Source organism: Pleurodeles waltl, chromosome 10, assembly GCF_031143425.1.
Source record: "Pleurodeles waltl isolate 20211129_DDA chromosome 10, aPleWal1.hap1.20221129, whole genome shotgun sequence".
NCBI lineage: Eukaryota > Metazoa > Chordata > Amphibia > Caudata > Salamandridae > Pleurodeles > Pleurodeles waltl.
This window is the reverse complement of record NC_090449.1, coordinates 466,897,096-466,917,629: the sequence shown is the minus strand read 5'-3', so window position 1 is coordinate 466,917,629 and position 20,534 is coordinate 466,897,096. Positions and strand designations below refer to the sequence as shown.

The 20,534-nt window shown below is 44.6% G+C and overlaps 1 protein-coding gene across 1 annotated transcript in view; it reads right to left on the bottom strand.

Annotated features, from left to right (window-relative positions):
* Positions 1-20,534, bottom strand: part of LOC138261625 (SCO-spondin-like) — a 1,514,343-nt gene that overhangs the window by 1,172,561 nt on the left and 321,248 nt on the right. Inside the window, exons 33-35 of the mRNA XM_069210750.1 lie at positions 7,355-7,458; positions 6,769-7,006; positions 1,605-1,757 (exon numbers count right to left, since the gene is read on the bottom strand). Of these exons, the coding sequence (XP_069066851.1) occupies positions 1,605-1,757; positions 6,769-7,006; positions 7,355-7,458 (495 nt within the window). The remainder of the gene's footprint in view (positions 1-1,604; positions 1,758-6,768; positions 7,007-7,354; positions 7,459-20,534) is intronic.

Here is a 20,534-nt window from a genome sequence, read left to right as displayed (position 1 = left end):
TTTTTATCCTGACGGTACTACCAGATCGATTGCAGAAGAAACCGCATTTGAAAACTATACCAACGGTACGAGAAAAGTTACTATATAGTTTCCGAATCAAAAGTCTTGGAGCGAGAGGGAACAAGGTCCGAACCCGATGGTGGAAAAAAGACAATCTAACAAAGGAGTCGATGCCCATGAGCACTATCACCGAGTGGAGGAGTCACTCGATCCTGTGACCCAAAAAAAGACTTCAAAGAAAAACAACTTGTAACACTCCAAGCTAAACAATAGATGGTGAGACATGCACAGCATGTGTATCTGTAGCTACACATGCCATTGAACATTCATATATATGTAATATGTGTGTATGTTGATTTTAGAGTTTTTCTTTCACAATATTGCTATTTAAATATATTTAATATGTTCAATCTACAACCCTGAAGATGTTCTGAATGTTGAAACGAAACGTGTTGGCTGGGGTGAGTTGTCACCTTTAATCGAGCATCAAATAAAATAAAAAACTATTTTGTCATAAATTTTGAAGTTCATTCCTGGAGCAGTAAATCGGAAAAAAACAAATGTTGTCAGTACATTATATTTAGGACTTTGCCCAGAAGGAATGATGCTATAATATGCTGCTGTAGTTTTTAAAAAAATATGCTGAGTAAAAGAAGTGTCATCAGGAGCGTGCCTAGTACATTTCATTCATCAGTATACATAAACATCTGTTCATCCTAAATTATATTTTTAAATGAGTACTCTTGTTTTCCTTTTTAGGTGCACACTCTTTGTCCCTTTCATAAAAGGTTGTATTGTCCTAGCGTGATCCAGTTGCACGTGCCATTGGTGGGTGGAATGATGAGCACATTACTTCCCCTTACAGAAATGCTCAGAGAGGTGCTCTCTGAAAAAAAAAATGAATCCTAATGTTTATAAAAAGTACTGAATATCTGTTAATGTGCCATTAAAGAAAATCTTTATTGTCAAATTGTTTTTCCTCTAGTGCTTGCTACAATAGTCCTACAGTGCTTTCATTAGAGGCTAGAATATCAACTGAGTAAACAGGAAATAAGCCCTGAACAATCGACCAAGTCAGAATTTGGAACTATGGTATGCAGGTTACACGCAGATATCTACGGCATGTGCACAAACCTACTACATTATCTGTGCTTGTATAATAGAATGTCATTAGAAAAAGTATTGTGTGCTAAATATCATTTACAAAAATATTGTCACATTGGGTGTAGATTTTCTACTACTAACCCTAGTGGGGTAATATGTTTGTAAACCATATTTGGGATACAATATTTCTGTATGACAATATTTTGCCTACAACATTCTGGTACTATATGATTATCATTTCACGTTAAAGCAAGGGACAGTGGGGAGAAGTAAGAGAATGATTTTTCACTGGCACATACAAAGTTCCTTAATTTCACGAATCAGATGTTTTTGGTACGAGGGATCATAAACTATTTTCCTAGGCTTCCACCATGCAACTAGCACTGTCTTTAATATGTATGTTGTGGGCAATCTCCTACGGTTTTGTACAAGGAAAGGGCAAAACAGCACTTTGACACTGTTACATTTTGGATGGGAGTAAATATATTGTGGGAACTTACCAATCTCCATTATACTGGTTGAAGACCCTGGCTGGGTAGTACAGTGACGCCCTCCATTTTGTGGTGGTATACATTCCCGGCGACGGATTATAATACCTGTGCAATCTTGTGAGCAGTTTGACCATGTTGTCCAAGCTGTCCATTCTCCATCCACTGCAGGAATCAAAATAAATGAGGACATTAGTGGGGCATGAACCTGAGAAAACACTACTACGCAATGCATTCAACTTTATTGGTCCTCATCTTGACCTCCTTAAACACTAATGTCTTTACTGTACCACACTTGGTACACCACTGGCCAACCCACACCTAAGACTTTAATGACCCATTTATGACTTCACCCACTCACAAATATTACTCTACAGCATTATAGAACCATCTTTAAAACGTTTCTGAACAATGCTCACAAATACACTGACCCACACCTGCACATTTAAGGAATCACCCATACAACTTGACAGGGCCACACTTGTAACCCTGTTGACCAATGCTAGACCATTCTGGTACACACCCCTAACTTTACTGAGAAAAAGAAAAGGCATTGCTGTCCAACGCCTACAAATCAATTGAATTACAAAACACTTTCTGAAAAGAACTTAAAACCTAACTGTGTCACAAATTTAGCCTTCTTTACTTTTACTTCAGACTTTAATGACCCATACATACCTGCAGATTTTTCACTGAACTTCTAAAGCTTTATGGTTCTACACGTTCCTACCACACAGACACAGCCACACACACACACACACACACACAAACACACACACACTCAACCACTGAACACACATGCATACAACTTTACCAAGCTGTCCCTGAAATTCTAATTATGCTTATATTTTTACTGAACTATACCTTCCCAACTCTATGAACCAGCCCCTTTATGTTTACTGATTCAGACACACAACAGTACCATACCAGGCCCTTAAATGATCTACTTTATAGTTAAAATGATCCATAAATAAATCTCCACTCCAATATCTCCAGAAATGTACTGTGATAGCCATTTAATGTTGCTGATCCACTACTATTGCTTTACTGAACCACTCTTGAAACTGTACAAAAATGCATGATATTGAATCTCACATAAATCATTAATGAGCCACACTTTACTGCCTTATCATTCAGAAATGGGTTTAATACAACAACAACCTAAATAAACAACTCCTACATTGTGTTTGATTAACATTTATATCTTTACTGTGCCAAACCTAAACTTTACTAACCAACATGCTTAAGATGATTTCCCAAACCATTACTAAATCAAACCATCAATTTTAGGAAACCATGGGGGTCATTCTGACCCCGGCGGTCATGGACCGCCGGGGCCAGGGTTGGCGGGAGCACCGCCAACAGGCTGGCGGTGCCCCGCAGGGCATTCTGACCGCGGCGGTTTGGCCGCGGTCAGATGCGGAAAACCGGCGGTCTCCCGCCGGTTTTCCGCTGCCCTTTAGAATCCTCCATGGCGGCGCAGCCCGCCAGGAACAGGATGGCGGTATGGGTTGTCGTGGGGCCCCTGGGGGCCCCTGCAGTGCCCATGCCAATGGCATGGGCACTGCAGGGGCCCCCGTAAGAGGGCCCCACTTTGTATTTCAGTGTCTGCTTTGCAGACACTGAAATACGCGACGGGTGCCACTGCACCCGTCGCACCTTCCCACTCCGCCGGCTCAATTCTGAGCCGGCGTCCTCGTGGGAAGGCTCTTTTGCACTGGGCTGGCGGACGGCCTTTTGGCGGCCGCCCGCCAGCCCAGTGCAAAAGCCAGAATACCCTCAGCGGTCTTTCGACCGCGGAGCGGTATTTTGGAGGGGGGAACTCTGGCGGGCGGCCTCCGCCGCCCGCCAGGGTGAGAATCACCCCCCATATCTAAAAACTCACATGTAAACATACTGAGCCACAACAAACTTAGGGGCATATTTAAAAGCCCCTTGCGCTGCCGCAGCATCACTTTTTTTTACGCTGCAGCGGTCCAAGCAGTCCCCTACACTGCACAACATTTACAAACTTGTGCACTGGGTTTATTGCACCAGTTTGTAGCACCAGGTATAATGTATGCAGGATGGGTGTTCTTATGTTAAAAGCCACACAGAACTGGTGCAGTGAAATTTACTAAATTTCACTGTGTCGTTCTGTGACTTCAGTGCGTCAAAAATGTAATGCCTGCTCAGAGCGTGTGTTAAACTGACACAGGGCTTTTACTAATAGGAGCCTTCCTCGCATTGCTGGAGTTGCGCCTATTTTTTACGCTAGTCTAGCAATGCTTGAGTTTAGCGCCACAGATGCATGGGAATTTCAGACACATCTGTGGAAACATGTGCAATGGAGCTCTGTATAGTACATACAGCACATCCATGGCGTTGTTAGGTGATCGCAAGGCAGCGTCGGCAGTTTCTGGTAAATGAGGCCATTACTATTCTGTTGAACTCCCCATCACCCATGTTAACCAAAGTCCAAATAATTTGCCTATACCTACAATCATACAGATCCTCAAATGTTTATAACACTATTGAACAAATCTTACAACTTTACTTAAACAGACCCAAAGAATCACTGAACAGCACCTTTAAATTAACTCAACCACATCTTCAAATTTGCTGCACCACTGATGGAAATGTACTAAACTACAGTCACTATTCTACTAAGAACTGCAGTATTTTTGACTTTCATGGTACACACTAAGGGGGCAACTTTCACATTCAATTATCTGTCATCCATGGAAATTTACTGAGGTCACTTATACTCGTACTGATCCCCCACCTACCACTTTACTAATCTGCATTTACAACTTTACTGAATCACCACTCAATTGTGACCAAACCTCACAAAGACAGCTAATAAAACACAGCCATAGCTTTACAAAACCGTCTTTGCAAACCAAGTTATTTAAACCAGTTATGTAACTCTGAGAAAGTGCCCCTTTAGTATGGTCACCCTCACACCTTTAGCCCCAATTCTGATGGTTATGACTCCGAAAAGGGCACTGGAACCTGCCAATTAGGCCCCATTGCCAGTGCTCTCGCTCTAGAACATGATGACTGTGTACTGGTATCCCCAATTGGCAAGGCCTTTCACCACTTTTTAAGACCCTAATAAATGGTACCAGTGGTACCCAGGGCATGGGAGTTAAACTGGTCACCAGGGACTGCAGCACTATTTGTGTCAGCCTGAGTGACCCAAGAAAACCTATGACAGCATGCCAGCCATTGCAGACTGCAGGAATAGTGCAGACAGTGTGGAAAGGCCAAAGCACTGCTTTTAATATATGCAAGTCCACCGAGGTAAGCCTCCTGATCCCAGGAGGCAGGGTGCATTATATTAAAAGTGTGCCGCATAAGTGCAAGCTTATATACCCCTATAGGGCCTCTTCCATAAAAGGCTACTATAAGTGGTCAGCAGGACATAGGTTAACATGAGCTAGCACCTGGGCATCCCAAGGTAGCCAGCTCTGTTATCATCCCGCTAAAGTATGTCATGTTTGGTATCAAACAACTTGTCTCATTAAACTCAGTTTGAATCCAAAGTCGGATTTAATGTGACATACACCCAAGTGGCTACCTTAGAGGTTACCCATCTGGTTGTCCCAGTGTTTCCTGTGCCCCAGCTAACAGTCTGTAGCTGATGCCACCAAGACAAGATTCTGACCCCCTGCAAGTAAGTGTAAACACTCCCAGGAGCCACAAACAAAAGTCTGCCCGGGCAGGAGGTGTCACCTCTCCTCCTTGCAGGATGGTTAGTGAAGGTGCACATCAAGGCAGTGAGCTTCAAAGGACACACTGTCTCTGATATGCATGTAGGCTGTCCCCCAGCGGAATACAAAGTCATCACTCTGCCCTCAGGCACATTTGCACCCAGACAGGTAGGAAAATTAGGTTGTCAGGAGAGAACTGTAAACTAAAACAGAGCCCTGTTACAGGTAACTTTAATTTTGCAAATGAATTGCTGTATTTTGAATGTAAATGCATTGAAATTAATTTTGACCTTGACTTGTTAGCTGCTGCTTGCCTTTCATGTCAGGTTCTGTCATTTTTGTATTGGCTGTGCAAAACCAGAAACGGGAATGGTATGTGCGTTTTCTTTAACTGAGGGATAGCCCTTGCCTGCATTTGCTCGATTGTTTAAGTGAAAAAGTGGTACATCTAACAGCATCATCAGAACAACTCCACTGGCTTACATTGTCCTGCATGCTAGTTTAATTAAGTATTCATAGCTTCTACATCAATGTGTAAAACATGCACTCAGGCCGCCAGTACATTTTAATGCATGGATGTGTGTGTCCTGGTCCATGTATCTTTCTTCGAAAGACTGGCACATCTTTAAATTGCTGCATTGATCACATTAAAGGACTGAAACTGAGCTTTCAGGCTTTCCATGTTCTTACAGGAGAACATTATTCACTCTCACTCACTCACACATGCATTCTTATGTAATTTTTCTAAAACTAGAAATAACATCTTAGCCAGTGTCTCCTTGCGGAGCCTTTCAGCACCTCTGGCACCAAAATCCACCCCGTCACTGGAAAAGGTCCATTCATAAAATGGAGCATAACAATAAATACAATGTTTGAGCCGTACCTTTAACATTAGCGTACAACTCCTGTGTCTTTACTGACACACACCCAACCTGCCCAAAACTTAGTTGAACTTTATCTGACACTTTACTGAATGAAAACTGCAGTTATGCCAACAACTTTATTAGTGCACACAACTTTCTGAACCTCCCTAAGACTTTGCTCAACTATACCTACAATGTTCCTGAATCATATCAGAAATAAAACAGAATTAGCACTAATGAATCACAACTGCAATTTTACTAAACCATACATACATGTTTGCTAAATAACGGCTAAACCTTGCCTGAATTACCTCAAACTATAATGAACAACCATTACAACTGTACTGGCATACACTTACAGGTTTACTGACCCACTCCTACAATACATACATACAATATATCATCCTATACATTCCCACAGTGAAAACTCTACTGAATTACATCAACTTCACTAAACCACCTCTAAACCTTTTAGCAAACCAATCATACAACTTTTCTGAGCCTCACCTGCTACTTTACTGGCCCACATTTAAAATGTAACTGAACCACTCCTTTACTCACCCACAAATGCAACACTACCAAATATTTACAGCTTGCATTTGCATATGAGAGCCTTACCTGGACATGCAGTTGTGAAACACTGCTGAACCTGCAACTCCTCTCCTCTACAGTGCCAAAGCACATCCCCTGAGGGGCTACTGCAGACCCTTTTTCTTGTTTGTACTCCTGTACCACAAGATCTGCTGCAGCTGTCCCATGGGCTCCAGGGTCCCCAGAGGCCACAGTACCGTTCATCTGTAGGGATCCAACCTGAGGTCTCATCTCCATCCCCACAATCAGCTATCCCATTGCACACCTGCAAAAGAAGGACAAAAAGCAAAACACGGAGGTGAAAGAGACTGGCTAAGACTTAAAGGAGAGGGAGGAGGGAAGGAGGAATGGAGGAAGAAAGGAAGGGAAGGAAGATTTTCATTGTATGAACTGTGAACAGTTTGCATAATTGCAATGTTTAAATAATAGGATTTTGACTCTGGTATGAATTAACATTTTGTAAAACCCACAAAGGAAAGTATTCGTTTTTTAAATAAAATTGAACATTTAATTCTGTACAAATACTCCAAATCAGGGTCACTGAAGAACGGAGGAATAAGTGATGCCATGTGTGCTTAGATGTGGAATGCTCTATCTGTCTTCTCATGCTTACCTGTTTAAATGAGATACATTTGCCATCTCCACACGAATACTCTTCACATGCGGTCACTGTATGGTTCCTGTCTCGGGGTGAAGCAGTAGTGCTGATCCCACTGTCTGCAAACAATGCATTGAGAGTGAATCAGAAAGACTACGGTACAGACCTAACAGCACCCAATTACTATCATCTCCATGATATTTGTCCATTACTGATAAAGGCCCTTTAAATCACTTACTATAATAAAAAATAAACTTACCAGAGAGACCAACTAAGCAAATTAATCAAAAGTAAACAGGGAAATCCAGAGGATACTGAAAATGCAGGTACCTTTGAAAGCTGGATCTAATTTACTTTTTTTCACAGATGCTAGCCTACTGGGAATTCCCATGATATCCCTATAGGTAAGTCTGCTTCTGAAAAATACTCTTTCCGGGTTAGTGTTGGTTTCCAAACTCTATCTGAGCCCAGCTTCATTCAGAACACTCTCTCAAAGGTTACTTTGCATTTTATGATAGAGTTGTTAAAGAATCTATTGGCCCTTCTGGTAATCGGAACGGCACCACCCAGAAAATCCTTTCAACGGCTGACAGTGTTTATAGTGGTACTTCTTAAGATAGTACCTTGTCTCCGTGCACAAGTATTACATGTTTCTACATGACTAGTAATTTCTGTAGATACATATACAATTATTATCCAACTATTTCTTTAATATGCACAATTGCCTCTCTGGAGCAGAGTTAAGGATTTCTGGGAATGGTTCCAAAGATCTGTCTCTACCATAGCAGAAGCTTCTTTTAGCATACAGCCAAATATCTTTCTGGGGTATACCTTGGAATATGTTCATGAAGAACACCAAAATGATTCTATAATATACCCACATTTCCTCGTGAGGCAAAGCCAGTGATCCATGTAGGACAGGTCCAACGATCCTACTGTGATAAACCCATCCATGCTTCTGAAATTAATGCTACACGCACTCTAGACTTCTAGTGTTCATTCAAATATAAGGGTCGATTTTAATAAATGTGGCACTGCATCCAATGCAGCACCACTTTTCTTGCGCCCATCAGCACCCCCGTAACACCACCATGTGTGCGCCGTATTTAACATTTGGAGCACCATGGCGGTAGTTATGGAACTAGGGTCAAAATTGATTATGCTAGTTTGGCACTTTGCAGGGTTAATATTAAAAATGTTGACGCTAATCCTGCAAAGCACATTGAGGCCCATTGTAAACAATGGTGTGCCTCCTTTTAACGCCTGCTCTGTGCAGGCATTAAAATACCACTAAAATTGGTGCAAAGAAATATTTTACATTTCATTGCACCACTTTTTCAGCCCCTTAACAGAAGAATGCCCCTCTTACAAACATTGTACCTGGCGCAGGCATAATGTGGCGCAAGAGGTTACAAAGTTGTGCAATCCATGCATTGCGCCACTTTGTACCTACGCACAGCGTTTTTGCCATAATATCGCCACATTAGCGTAAAAAAATGACATCATCTGACGATATATGGTGCTAGGTCCTCTTAAATCTCGGCCTAATTTTTATGGATCAAAAGAACATTCTGGGGTTTTTCCCAGGTATCATTTTGGGATACAGTTATTGATCTTATATGGATAACATCAAACAACCTTCTGGGTTATAACCACAGATTCTTTGGGAAGGACCTAAAGATCTTTCTTTGATAGACCCCTAGGTTCTTCTGAGCTAGAGTTAATAATCATCCTGGATATACTTTTCTGGCCATCTAATTTCAGAACAAATATCCCTTGAGACAGACCCAAAGCTCCTGCTGAGGCAAAAAGAGTGTGCCACCTTAAATAGACTGACAAATTACTCTGTTATATTTTTAGCTCATGCTGTGGGAGGCCCAGACAGCCTTCGTGGATAGCCCAAAGGATCCTTCTTAGATCAAAATAGGCTTCAGTAATAAACTCAAAAACACCTTCTGTGACAAACTAAAAGATCCACTGGGATAGATCCAGAGATCATTTTGGAATGGATCTTACTTGCCTGGAAATAGAGTGATTCTGATAACGTTCCAGATATTGTACTGAACTAACTCAGAAATGTTTCTATAGTCAATTAAAAAGTTATTCTGTGATAGATCCAGTGATTCCTTATTGGTAGACCCATAAATCATTCTGTCGTGCACCAAAAGATCCTGATTATAAACACCGAACGATGACCTGGGATACATTTAAAAGTATTTCTCAGATATGGTCCTGCTAAACAGTACCTCCCAAGGCTCCAGGCCCTGCAGATGTAGGAAAGAACCCTCTTTTGCCTGGTTACCCCCATTTTCAGAGGGTCCCTCAAAGGCAGTGGGCTGCTATTCTTTGGTTGTCCTTCTCTGACAAGGGGAGGGATAGACCTCTCACTTTCAGAGAAGAAGACTCAGACAACTACAGTGTTCTTAAGACAGCATTCTTAGATGGTTTTGGTCTCACCACTGAACAATATAGGATCAAGTTCGGGGAGACCAGAAAAGAGGCCTCACATGATTTGGCTGACTTTGTGGACTGCTCTGTCAAAGCTTTAGAAGGCTGGTTTTATGGCAGCAAAGTGTCACACTATGAGGGCTTGTATAATCTTCTGTTGAGAGAGCATATTTTGAATAACTGTGTGTCTGACTTGTTGCACCGGTACTTGGTAGATTCAGATCTGACCTCTCCACAAGAATTGGGAAAGAAGGCAGACAAATGAGTCAGAACAAGAGTGAGCAGAATAGCTCATACAGGTGGTGACAAGGACAAGAAGAAGGATGGTAAGTCTCATGACAAGGGTGGGGACAAAAATAAAAACAAAGAGTCTTTATTAGGCCCACAAAACTCTTCTGGGAGGTGGGTCTAAATCCTCTTCACACAACCATCAGAATAAAAAGCTTGGTGATATATCTGTAGGAATAAAGGCCATAGGGCAGGAGATAGTGCGTGCCCTAAGAAAAGCACCAAGCCTCCCACCACCACAACCCCCACTGCATCAACTAGTGCCCCTAGCAATAACCATGGTGGTGGGAATAATAACACTGCCAATAGTCAGTTCAAGAGTGTAGCGGGGCTCACTCTGGGAAGTGTAGTGGGGGTTGGTTTAGTTAGGGAAACATTCTGAGGCGGTTTTAGTCTCTGATGGTGGCAGTGACCTTACCACCCTTGTTGCTTGTCCCCTTAATATGGATAAGTACAAGCAACAACCCCTAATAAATGGTGTTCACACCTACAGGGACACAGGTACCAGTGTCACAATGATGACTGAAAAACTGGTGGCCCCTGAGCAACACCTACTTGGTAATCAGTACCAAGTGACTGACGCCCATAACAACACTGTGAGCCACCCCATGGCTGCTGTTGATCTCAACTGGGGGGAGAAGGGGGTATACTGGTCCTAACAAAGTTGTGTTATCCACAGACCTACCTGTAGAGTGTCTACTAGGGAACGACTTGGAGACTTCAGATTGGGCTGAAGTGGAGTTGGAAAACCCATGCAGTATTGCTGGGCATATTTTTGCTTTAACAAGGGCTCAGGCCAAGAAGCAGAGGACAGGGAAACTTGGATCCTGAAAGAATGGACCGAGAACATCACAAAAGCAGGGGTAGAAAGGGTAAAAAGTTATCCACCATCCCTCCCTCTACTGATGATTCCTCTTTTGAGGAGGAGGAGTCAACTACCTGGACAGAACCTACACCTAAGGAGCTTCTAGCTAATACAGCTCAACTCTGAGGTGTGGGGGCCTGCAAGGGAGGAGGTGAGTGTGGCACAGCAAACCTGCACCACACTTGAGGGTTTAAGACAGCAAGCTGTCAAAGAAGAGGCAGTGGATATCAGTGGCACCCATAGGGTGTACTGGTAAAACCATTTCTTGTATTCTGAGCCAAGGGAGCCAAAACCTGGTGCCACCAGGAGACTGGTCATTCCCTTGCAATACATAGATTGTGTGTTGACCGTAACTCATGATTTCCCCTTGCTGGACATCTGGGGCAAAGTAGTCCCTCACTTTCAATAACAAGTCTGAATATACCAAGGAGTTTTGTCGCTCCTATGTCACTTGTTAAGCCAGTAGCAAGACAGGTGGCACTCCAAAGGCCCCCTTAATCCCACTGTCAGTGGTTGGGGTACCCTTTAAGATAACCCTCCCACAGCTCCTGGAAGCAGATTCATCCTGGTGGTGGTGGACCATGCCACCAGGTATCCAGAAGCTATACCTCTTAGGACCACTACAGCACCTGCACTGGCCAAAGCCCTCCTGGGAATCTTTGCCAGGGTGCGTTTCCCAAAAGAGGTGGTGTCAGACAGAGGTAGCAACTTCATGTCTGCATACCTAAAAACAATGTGGAAAGAGTGTGGTGTAATTTATAAATTCACCACACCTTACCATCCCCAGACAAATGGGTTGGTTGAACGTTTTAAGAAAACACTTAAAGGCATGATTATGGGACTCTCTGAAAAACTCAGAATGAGATGGGATGTCCTGCTACCACACCTCCTTTTTGCCTACAGGGAGGTACCCCAAGAAGGTGTGGGCTACAGACCCTTTTAAATCCTCTTTGGTCACCCTGTGAGGGGTCATTAGCTCTTGTGAAAGAGGGTTGGGAGCAACCCCTAAAGCCCCCTAAACACGATATAGTGGATTATGTGCTTGGCCTAAGATATAGAACGGCTGAGTACAATGAAAAAGGCCACTAAGAACCTTCAGGCAAGCCGAGAATTGCAGAAGCAATGGCATGACCAGAAGGCTGTCCTGACAGTGTACCAACCAGGGCAGAGCCTGTGGCACCCAGAGCACTCCAAGAGAAATGGAGTGGATCACACATCATAGTGGAAAAGAAGGGTAAGGTCACTTATTTAGTTGACCTGGGAACTCCTAGAAGTCCTCTCAGAGTACTTCATGTAAATCGCCTAAAGCCCTACTATGACAGGGCTAACTTAACCCTGGTCATGGCCACTAATGAGGGACAGGAGGAAGAGAGTGACCCTCTCCCTGATCTCTTCTCCAACACTGCAGCTGATGGCTCAGTAGGTAGAGTTGTCCTAGCAGACTGCCTTACTGAGTCTCAGAAGGACGACTGCAGGAACCTCTTGGGACAGTTTTCTGAACTGTTTTCTCTGACACCTGGTCAGGCCACATGGTGTGAATACACCATTGATACAGGGGACAGTTTGCTTGTTAAAAGTAAGATTTATAGGCAACCTGACCATGTTAGAGTTTGCATTAAGACTGGAATTCAGAATTGCTTGACATAGGAGTGATTGAGCACTCTGATAGCCCCTGGGATAGCCCAGTGGTGCTAGTACCCAAACCTCACTCTCAAAATGGGAAAAGGGAGATGAGGTTCTGGGTAGATTACAGAGGGCTCAACACAGTCACCAAGACTGGTGCTCACCCTATATCCAGGGCATATGAGCTAATAGATTCACTGGCATCTGCCAAGTATCTAAGCACTTTTGATTTGACTGCAGGGTATTGGCAGATCAAATTATCAGAAGATACTATACCAAGAACCGCTTTTTCAACCATTGGAGGGCATTATCAGTTTACAGTTATGCCCATTGGTTTGAAGAATGTACATGCCACTTTTCAGAGGTTGGTGAGTACAGTCCTCCAAGGTTTGGAAGCTTTCAGTGCAGCATATCTAGATGACATTGCTCTCTTTAGCTCCACCTGGGATGACCACCTGGTCCACCTTTGGAAAGTTTTGGAGGCTCTGCAAAAAGTAGGCCTTACTGTTATGGCTTGAAAGTGCCAGATAGGGTAGGGGAAGGTGGTTTATCTGGGACACCTGGCAGGTGGAGATCAGATTGAAACACTACAAGGGAAGCCCCAGACTATTTTACACTGGGCTCCCACCACAACACAGACCCAGGTCAGAACCTTTCTTGGTCTCACTGAGTATTACAGGAGGTTCATTAAGAACTATGGCTCCGTTGTTGCTCCTCTTAATGACCTCACCTTAAAGAAGATGCCTAAAAAGGTATTATGAAGAGCTAGCTGTCAGAAAGCTTTTGAGGAGCTAAAGCAAGCTATGTGCACTTAGACCTGTCTTAAAAAGCCCAAACTACTTCAAGAAGTTCATAGTTCAGACTGACGCTTCAGAGGCAGGGGTTGGGGAAGTTTTATCACAACTGAATACAGAGGGCCAGTATCAACCAGTAGCTTTTATCAGCAGAAGGTTGACCCCTAGAGAAAAGTGTTGGTCAGCCATAGAGAGGGAGGCCTTTGCTGTGGTCTGGGCCTTGGAGAAGTTGAGACCATACCTCTTTGGTACTCACTTCATTGTTCAGACAGACCACAAACCTCTCTTATGGTTAAAGCAAATGAAAGGAGAAAACCCCAAATTGTTGAGGTGGCCTATTTTCATACAGGGGATGGACTTTGCATTGGAACATAGACCTGGGAGTAAACACTCCAATGCAGATGGACTCTCCAAATATTTCCACTTAGACCATGAAGACTCATCTGGGCAAGGTTAGCCTTATTGTCCCTCATTTGGGGGAGGAGTTGTGTAGGAAAGTACCCTCCTTTTGCCATGGTTACCCCCATTTGTTGCCTGATGTCAGTGTGCTTGACAGTGTTCACTGGGATCCTGCTATCCAGGACCCCAGTGATTATGCTTTCTCTTCTCTAAATGTTGTTGTTGCATACTGGTAACCTAGTGTTTCACCCACAATTGGCATACTGGTGCCCCTTGTAAGTCCCTAGTATATGGTACCTTGGTACCCAGGGCATTGGGGTTCCAGGGGTCCCTATGGGCTGCAGCATATCTTTTGTGACCCATAGGCTTCTGCAGGACTGCCATGTCAGCCTGTGTGAAAAGATGCATGCACCATTTCACTCCCATTTACACTGCACCAGGCCACTTATAAGTCACCTTTTTAGCAGGCCTTCCAGCCCTGAAGACAGGGTACATAATACCTGTGTGTGAGGGCACCCCTGCACTAGCAGAGGTGCCCCCACAACTTCCAGGACCATTTCCCCAGACTTCATGAGTGCAGAGATGCCATTTTACGCGTGTACTGGACACAGGTCAATACCTATGTCCAGCTACATGAAGATAACTCCGAACATAGGCATGCTTGGTATAAAAAATGTTGGAATCATACACCAAAGCTTTTGCAAGTATTGGATGTATGATTCCATGCACTCTCGGGGCTCCTTAGAGGACCCCCAGTATTGCCATTCCAGCCTTCTGAGGTTTTCCAGGCAACCCCAGCTGCTGCCACCTCTCAGACAGGTTTCTGCCCTCCTGTTGCTTGAGCAGCTCAAGCCCAGGAAGGCAGAAAAAAGGATTTCCTTTTGGAGAGGGGTGTTCCACCCTCTCTCTTTGAAAATAGGTGTTCCAGGCTTGGGAGGGGTAGCCTCCCCAAGACACTGGAAATGCTTTAAGGGCACATGTGGTGCCCTTTTTGCATAATCCAGTCTACACCGATTCAGGGACCCCAAGTCCCTGTTCTGGCGTGAAAATGGACAAAGGAAAGGGGAGTGACCACTCCCATGTCTATCACCACCCCAGGGGTGGTGCTCAGAGCTTCTCCAGAGGGACCACGGGTTTGCCATCTTGGATTCCAAGCTGGCAGGGAACTCTGGGAGTGGCCAGTGCCAGCAGGTGACGTCAGAGCCCTCCCCTGATAGGTGCTTACCTGTTTAGCTGACCAATCCCCCTTTCAGGGCTATTTAGGTTCTCTCCTTTGGGTGGTTCTTCAGATTCGGATTGCAAGACTCCAGCAGGAATCCTCTGCATCTTCTACTTCACCGAATAAACTGCACCTGGACCCTCCGGGAACTCTACAAACTGCAACAAAAAAGCAAAGACGACTTCTGCAACATTGTATCTTCAGCTCCTGCCAGCAACTACAATTGTTTCCTGGTCGTGCATCCTCAGAGGGCAGCCTGTCTTCAGCCTGCGCCAAAAGAGCAAAGGAATCTCCCTTAGAGGGAAGGAGTCACTCCCCTGCTTCAGCAGGCACCTCACTGCATCGACGACCAGCTGCGTGGATCCCCTCTCCTGACGAGCTGAGTGGATCCTGCATCACGGGTGGTGGACTGAAGTGGTCCTGACGGTCCTGACGTCCTACTGTCCAACTTTGGTGGAGGTAAGAGCTTGCCTCCTCATGCAAGACAGTACCCCTGTGCATTACATGTTTTGCGGTTGCCAAGGTTTGTTGGCATCCTTCCACAAAGTTATTTGTGCACCATGCAGCTCTGGCCCCCAGAACTCTATCCTGCAGTGCACATCTTCCTGAGTGATTCTCCGGTGGCATGGGAGCCATTGTATTAGATCTGCATGGGACTCCTTTTGCACCTCCTTTGTCCCCATGCTGTGGGACACCTGTGCTCACTGCCTGGTCCTGTGTGGGCTCTCTGAGTTGCTGAGAGCCCTCTCTGACTCACCCTCCTGGGTACAGTCCACCAGGTCCCTCCTGGTCCCGGGCAGCACCATTTTCCGCTAACTGCGAGCTTTGCGTGTGCAAAGGCTTGTCGGCGGACTCCAGCGACGCAAAGCAGACTGCAATCCACCATCCGGCGTAGGACATCATCTTCACCAACCAGGAGCCCGGATCTGTCTTCTTGGGTGCAGTATTGACTGTTGTTCTTCACCGGTGGGTCTCCTTTCGCACCTTCATCCAGGTTAGCAGGGGCTCCTGTTCTCCCTGGACTCTTCTGTGCTTCTTGGACCCATTCTTCCACAGGTCTTCAGGTCCAGGAATCCACTGTTGGTGTCTTGCAGTCTCTTCTGGTTCTTGCAATATCTTCTGTGTCATGTTCCTGTGTGTTCTAGAAGTTACTGTGTTTTACTCCTGCTTTCCTGGGCTCTGGGGTGGGTTCTAGTATTACCTTTGGTGTTTTCTAATACTCAGACTGTCCCTCTACACATTACACTTGCCTAGGTGGGAAACCAACATTCACATTCCACTTTCTTAGTATGTGGTTTGTGTTCCCCCAAGGCCCATTTCTAACTATTGTGATTTTCACTAATTACACTATTTTCTAACTGTTTTTATGCCTATTTCTGCATACTAGTAATTTGTCTATTACTTACCTCCTAAAGGGGTATAGTCTCCATGGTATTTTTGTCACTAAAATAAAGTACGTTTATTTTTGTAACACTGAGTATTTTCTTTCATGCGTGAGAGTACTGTGTGACTACAATAGTATTGCATGAGCTTTTCATGTCTCCTAGATATGCCTTGGCTGCTCAGCTACAGCTATCTCTAGAGAGCCTGGCTTCTAGACACTGTCTCCCTTTCACTAATAAGGGATAACTGGACCTCGTATAAGGTGTAAGTACCATAGGTACCCACTACAAATCAGGCCAGCCTCCTACAGCAGAGTAAAGAAATTCCCCACAGTACTATTCTAGCATCCCGCAAACGAAGACTCAAGCTATCTTGCTGTCATTCAGTCATGCCTGGGGAGTCCCAGATAGGGGAGAAATCTAAGTAGTATTTTATACCGACGACCTTCCTGATTTTATACGAAAGCCTAGTGGCTGCATTTTCTACGTTTAGCCTCATTTAAAAAAATATTTTGGATCACCAAACTTGTACAGAGAACCACAAGTCCCCACACTCCCCACACTCCCCAGATCCTTTGTCATAGCCGTTAGCAACTGACGCCATGTAAAATCTGGTGTCCTGAATAGCATCCTATAGTTTTTAATCTGAAAAGCATCACAATACTTCGCCAGATCAGGTAATTCCAAGACACCTTTCTCCAACCTTTGCTTCAGTTTCTTTCATGCCAGTTTCAGAGGCACATATAAAATGTAATTTTCCTCCGGATCATAACAATTTGTGAACTGTGAAAAGCATGTGGAATACAATTAAAAAGGTGTGCCAACTTGGGAAGAATGCTCATTTTGATCAGATCGATCCACCTAAATATGGTTAATGGGAGATTCCTCCATCTAATAAGTGACTTGTCGATATCTCTAGCAACCCTCTACATGTTATAAACCAGGATTGCCTCTAGGCATTGAAGGATGGATATGCTCAAATATCTAAATCCTGGCTTCGTGCCCCCTGCTGCCCAGGAATATTCCAACATATTATATCTGATTTACATTTATCGATGGAATATCTGGAGAAGGACCGGAACTCCTCCGCTAATTCCTCCACTCTAGGAATTGTCGCAGCCGGGTCTGCTGTATAAACAACCAGATCATTGGCATATAAAGCAATCTTAGTGTTAAACCCTTATGATGCGAATGGAATTACTTGCAGATACCACTGAGCTTTTGGGCAAATGGTTTCATATGGATATCAAAAAGAAGAGGGGAGAGGGGAAAGCCTTTCCTAGTACCTCAGTGAATATTGAAACTCTTGGTCAGTACCCCATTCAGCAGAATTCGAGCTGAATGAGTTTCTTAAAGCCTCTACAGAGTGGAAATAAAATTCTGGCTGAACTGCAACACCCTCAAAACCTTATAGTCGGTGTTCAACTATGAGATCAGACTATATAAATCCGCCCTCTTAGGACTTTTTGTCTGCTTCAAAATCAGCACCAAGGTGGCTTCCTTCCATGATGCATGAAACGTCTAGCACATTTCCCCTGCCATTTTTCCCGACACTTACCTTCAAGCAAAATTTTATAACTTCTCTGTGCCTCTTCCAATCACTTGAGAGGTTGCCCCTGCTCTACCCTAGAGGTCTCCACTTATAGAAGAGCCTCTAAATGGCGTATTTCTTGCCAAGGGACCCCAGCTCCTTTCTAGCCTCTTGTTTTTATAAGCAGCCTGGCTGCAAAGGACCCCCGCGAATAAAAGCTTTATGAGTGTCCAAGACTATAGCTAGGGAGACATACCCAATATTATCAGTGAAGAAGGCCTGACTGACCATTTCCAAAGTCTTCCCAGTGGCTGTATCCGAGGAGTGCCCAGTTGACAGTCCATCTAGAATTCTTTCATTGAATGGGAAGTTCCATCAGCACTGTCGCAACTGTATGATCAGAAAGGTTCTGCTGTCCAATTCTATGTCACCACACATCCACCAGGCCCATATCCTGCAACATACTTTTCAAGGGCCTGCCTGACCCTAGGGGTATTGATACTATCCCTCCTAGTAGATCTGTCCAGAATTACATCCAATAAAGTAATAACATTTCCTTCCAGGACTATTGGCAGGAGCACCTCTAAAAGGTTCCACTCCAGGGTAGAAAAGCGAGAGGGATCATCTGAATTCAGGCCATAAAAATCAGAGCATAGAAAGCTATAATTGTGGCACTTCATTTAACCTACAACCCATCTGCCCTACACAATAACTGCCACCCCTTTAGAGAATTCGGCTTGGTCGAAGACCGCATATTGTCCCATCCAATTCTGCTGTGAGGACAGCCCCCAACTCTCTACTGCCTTCAAATGGGTCTCTTGCAAGATCATTGTATATGCTGAACTGTCTTGCAAATATTGTAAAACCATGTTCTGCCTCCTCCTGGAGCTTATCACATTCAGTTCCGTTAGGAATCAGATTTCTTTACCTATACCCCTCATTCAAACCATTGATCGCCCATAGTTTACCAATACTGCCTATTGCATTGCTGCTGGACCTTATTCCATTTAATTGCGTTAAAAGTCTGTGATCATGAGGACCAAAATATTTTTTTTCTCCCACTGCTCCCCACCTGGTGAACACCTTTACCCCCTTCCCTCACTACCTGACATTATTCAAATACCATATGGATGCTGCCAAGGCAGCGCAAAACAAGAAAACCCTGACCCTCAATATTCCTTCGATGCCCCCCCAACACGTGCATAACACAAGACAAGACCCCCACTAGCACCTATGGCCCGCCTAAAGGTCAGCATTATCCAAAGCCCTGAACCATTCTCAATGACAAGCGTTTCCCTTAATGGACTCAATTAGCTTATCCATTTCCTCAACCCTCCAATAGTTATACATAGTATTGTTTCGCATGATGTGAAGCATCGCTAGGAATTTTAGTTGAGCCCTAGCGTCCAGCTTCTTGAGTTCCTCCAGTCTACTCCCTAGCTCCCACTGACATTGTCCCGTGGCGTTACAAACATCTGACCTGATGATAAAGGTATACCCATTGCTAGTAAGCGGGCCATTTTTTAGCACATTTCCTACGATTAGCTCTTTCATTGTATATGACAAGAAATTAACCATGATCGTTCTGCATTTTTGCAGGTTCAGATTCCTCCTGAATGGGTCAATCTGGACTGGCTGTCACTCTAGCTCCAGATTTACTTTGGGTCTACTGTTAAAAGCTGTAACCTTAAGGAGTGATATAATAAAACCCTTTAAATCATCCTTCTTCTCTGCTTCTGTGATATTTAGAATTTGGATGTTATTTCTAGGGGCATGGTTCTCAACATGTTCCAGGTCCTTCCACATCTGGTAATTTTGTTTTGTCAGCAAATCAATGGGCGAAACATTTTTCAAGATATCAAACTTAGCCTGGGTGACCGCCCTTTCTAGCACACTGGTGCGTTCAGCTACCTCATCCAATTTTTGGCTCAATGCCTGCCAGGAGGCCTGAAAAGCCAACTGGTTGGTCTCCGAGACTGCAAAGCTGTTCTTAATCTCGAGCCTAAGACTGAGCAAGATCTCAGCTACTGATCCTCAGAATGCCTGGTGGGCTCTATATGCCGTCCGCCAAAACTCCAGTAGTCAGATTACCACCAGTGCGGTCCCCTTGCTGCAGGGCCCATTAAGAGTTTCCAGCTGGGTCAGTGGGCAGAAAGGAAACAGCCTACATCATTGACGCTGGATCAAAATAGAGCCGGCGGCCAATGCTGTAGTGCGTAGGGTGCACGAGCAACCATCGCGATTTTCACTGTCTACAGAGCAGACAGTGAAAATCGTTATGGGGCTGGTCAGGGGGGGGTCCTGCACTCCCCATGCCAAGTGCATGAACAGTTCTGGGGCCGTCCTTGGGCACCCTGTACCCCGTCTCCGTCACACTTTACATGGAAGGCTACTGCCATGTAATCGCCGGTGGAGAAGGGACTCTTAATCCCCAGGAAAGCGCTGCTTGCATCGCTGTCCTGGCAGATTAGGACCGCCAGCACCACCAGCCCTTCCAGTGGAGGAAAACTGGCAGTCTGACTGTGGTGCAACCGCCACAGTCGTAATGTGGCTGTCGGACTGCCACATTGGCGGTGGTCCGACTGCCACCATGGCCCTGGCAGTCTTAAGACCTCCATGGTCGTAATGAGGCCCTATGTTTTTATC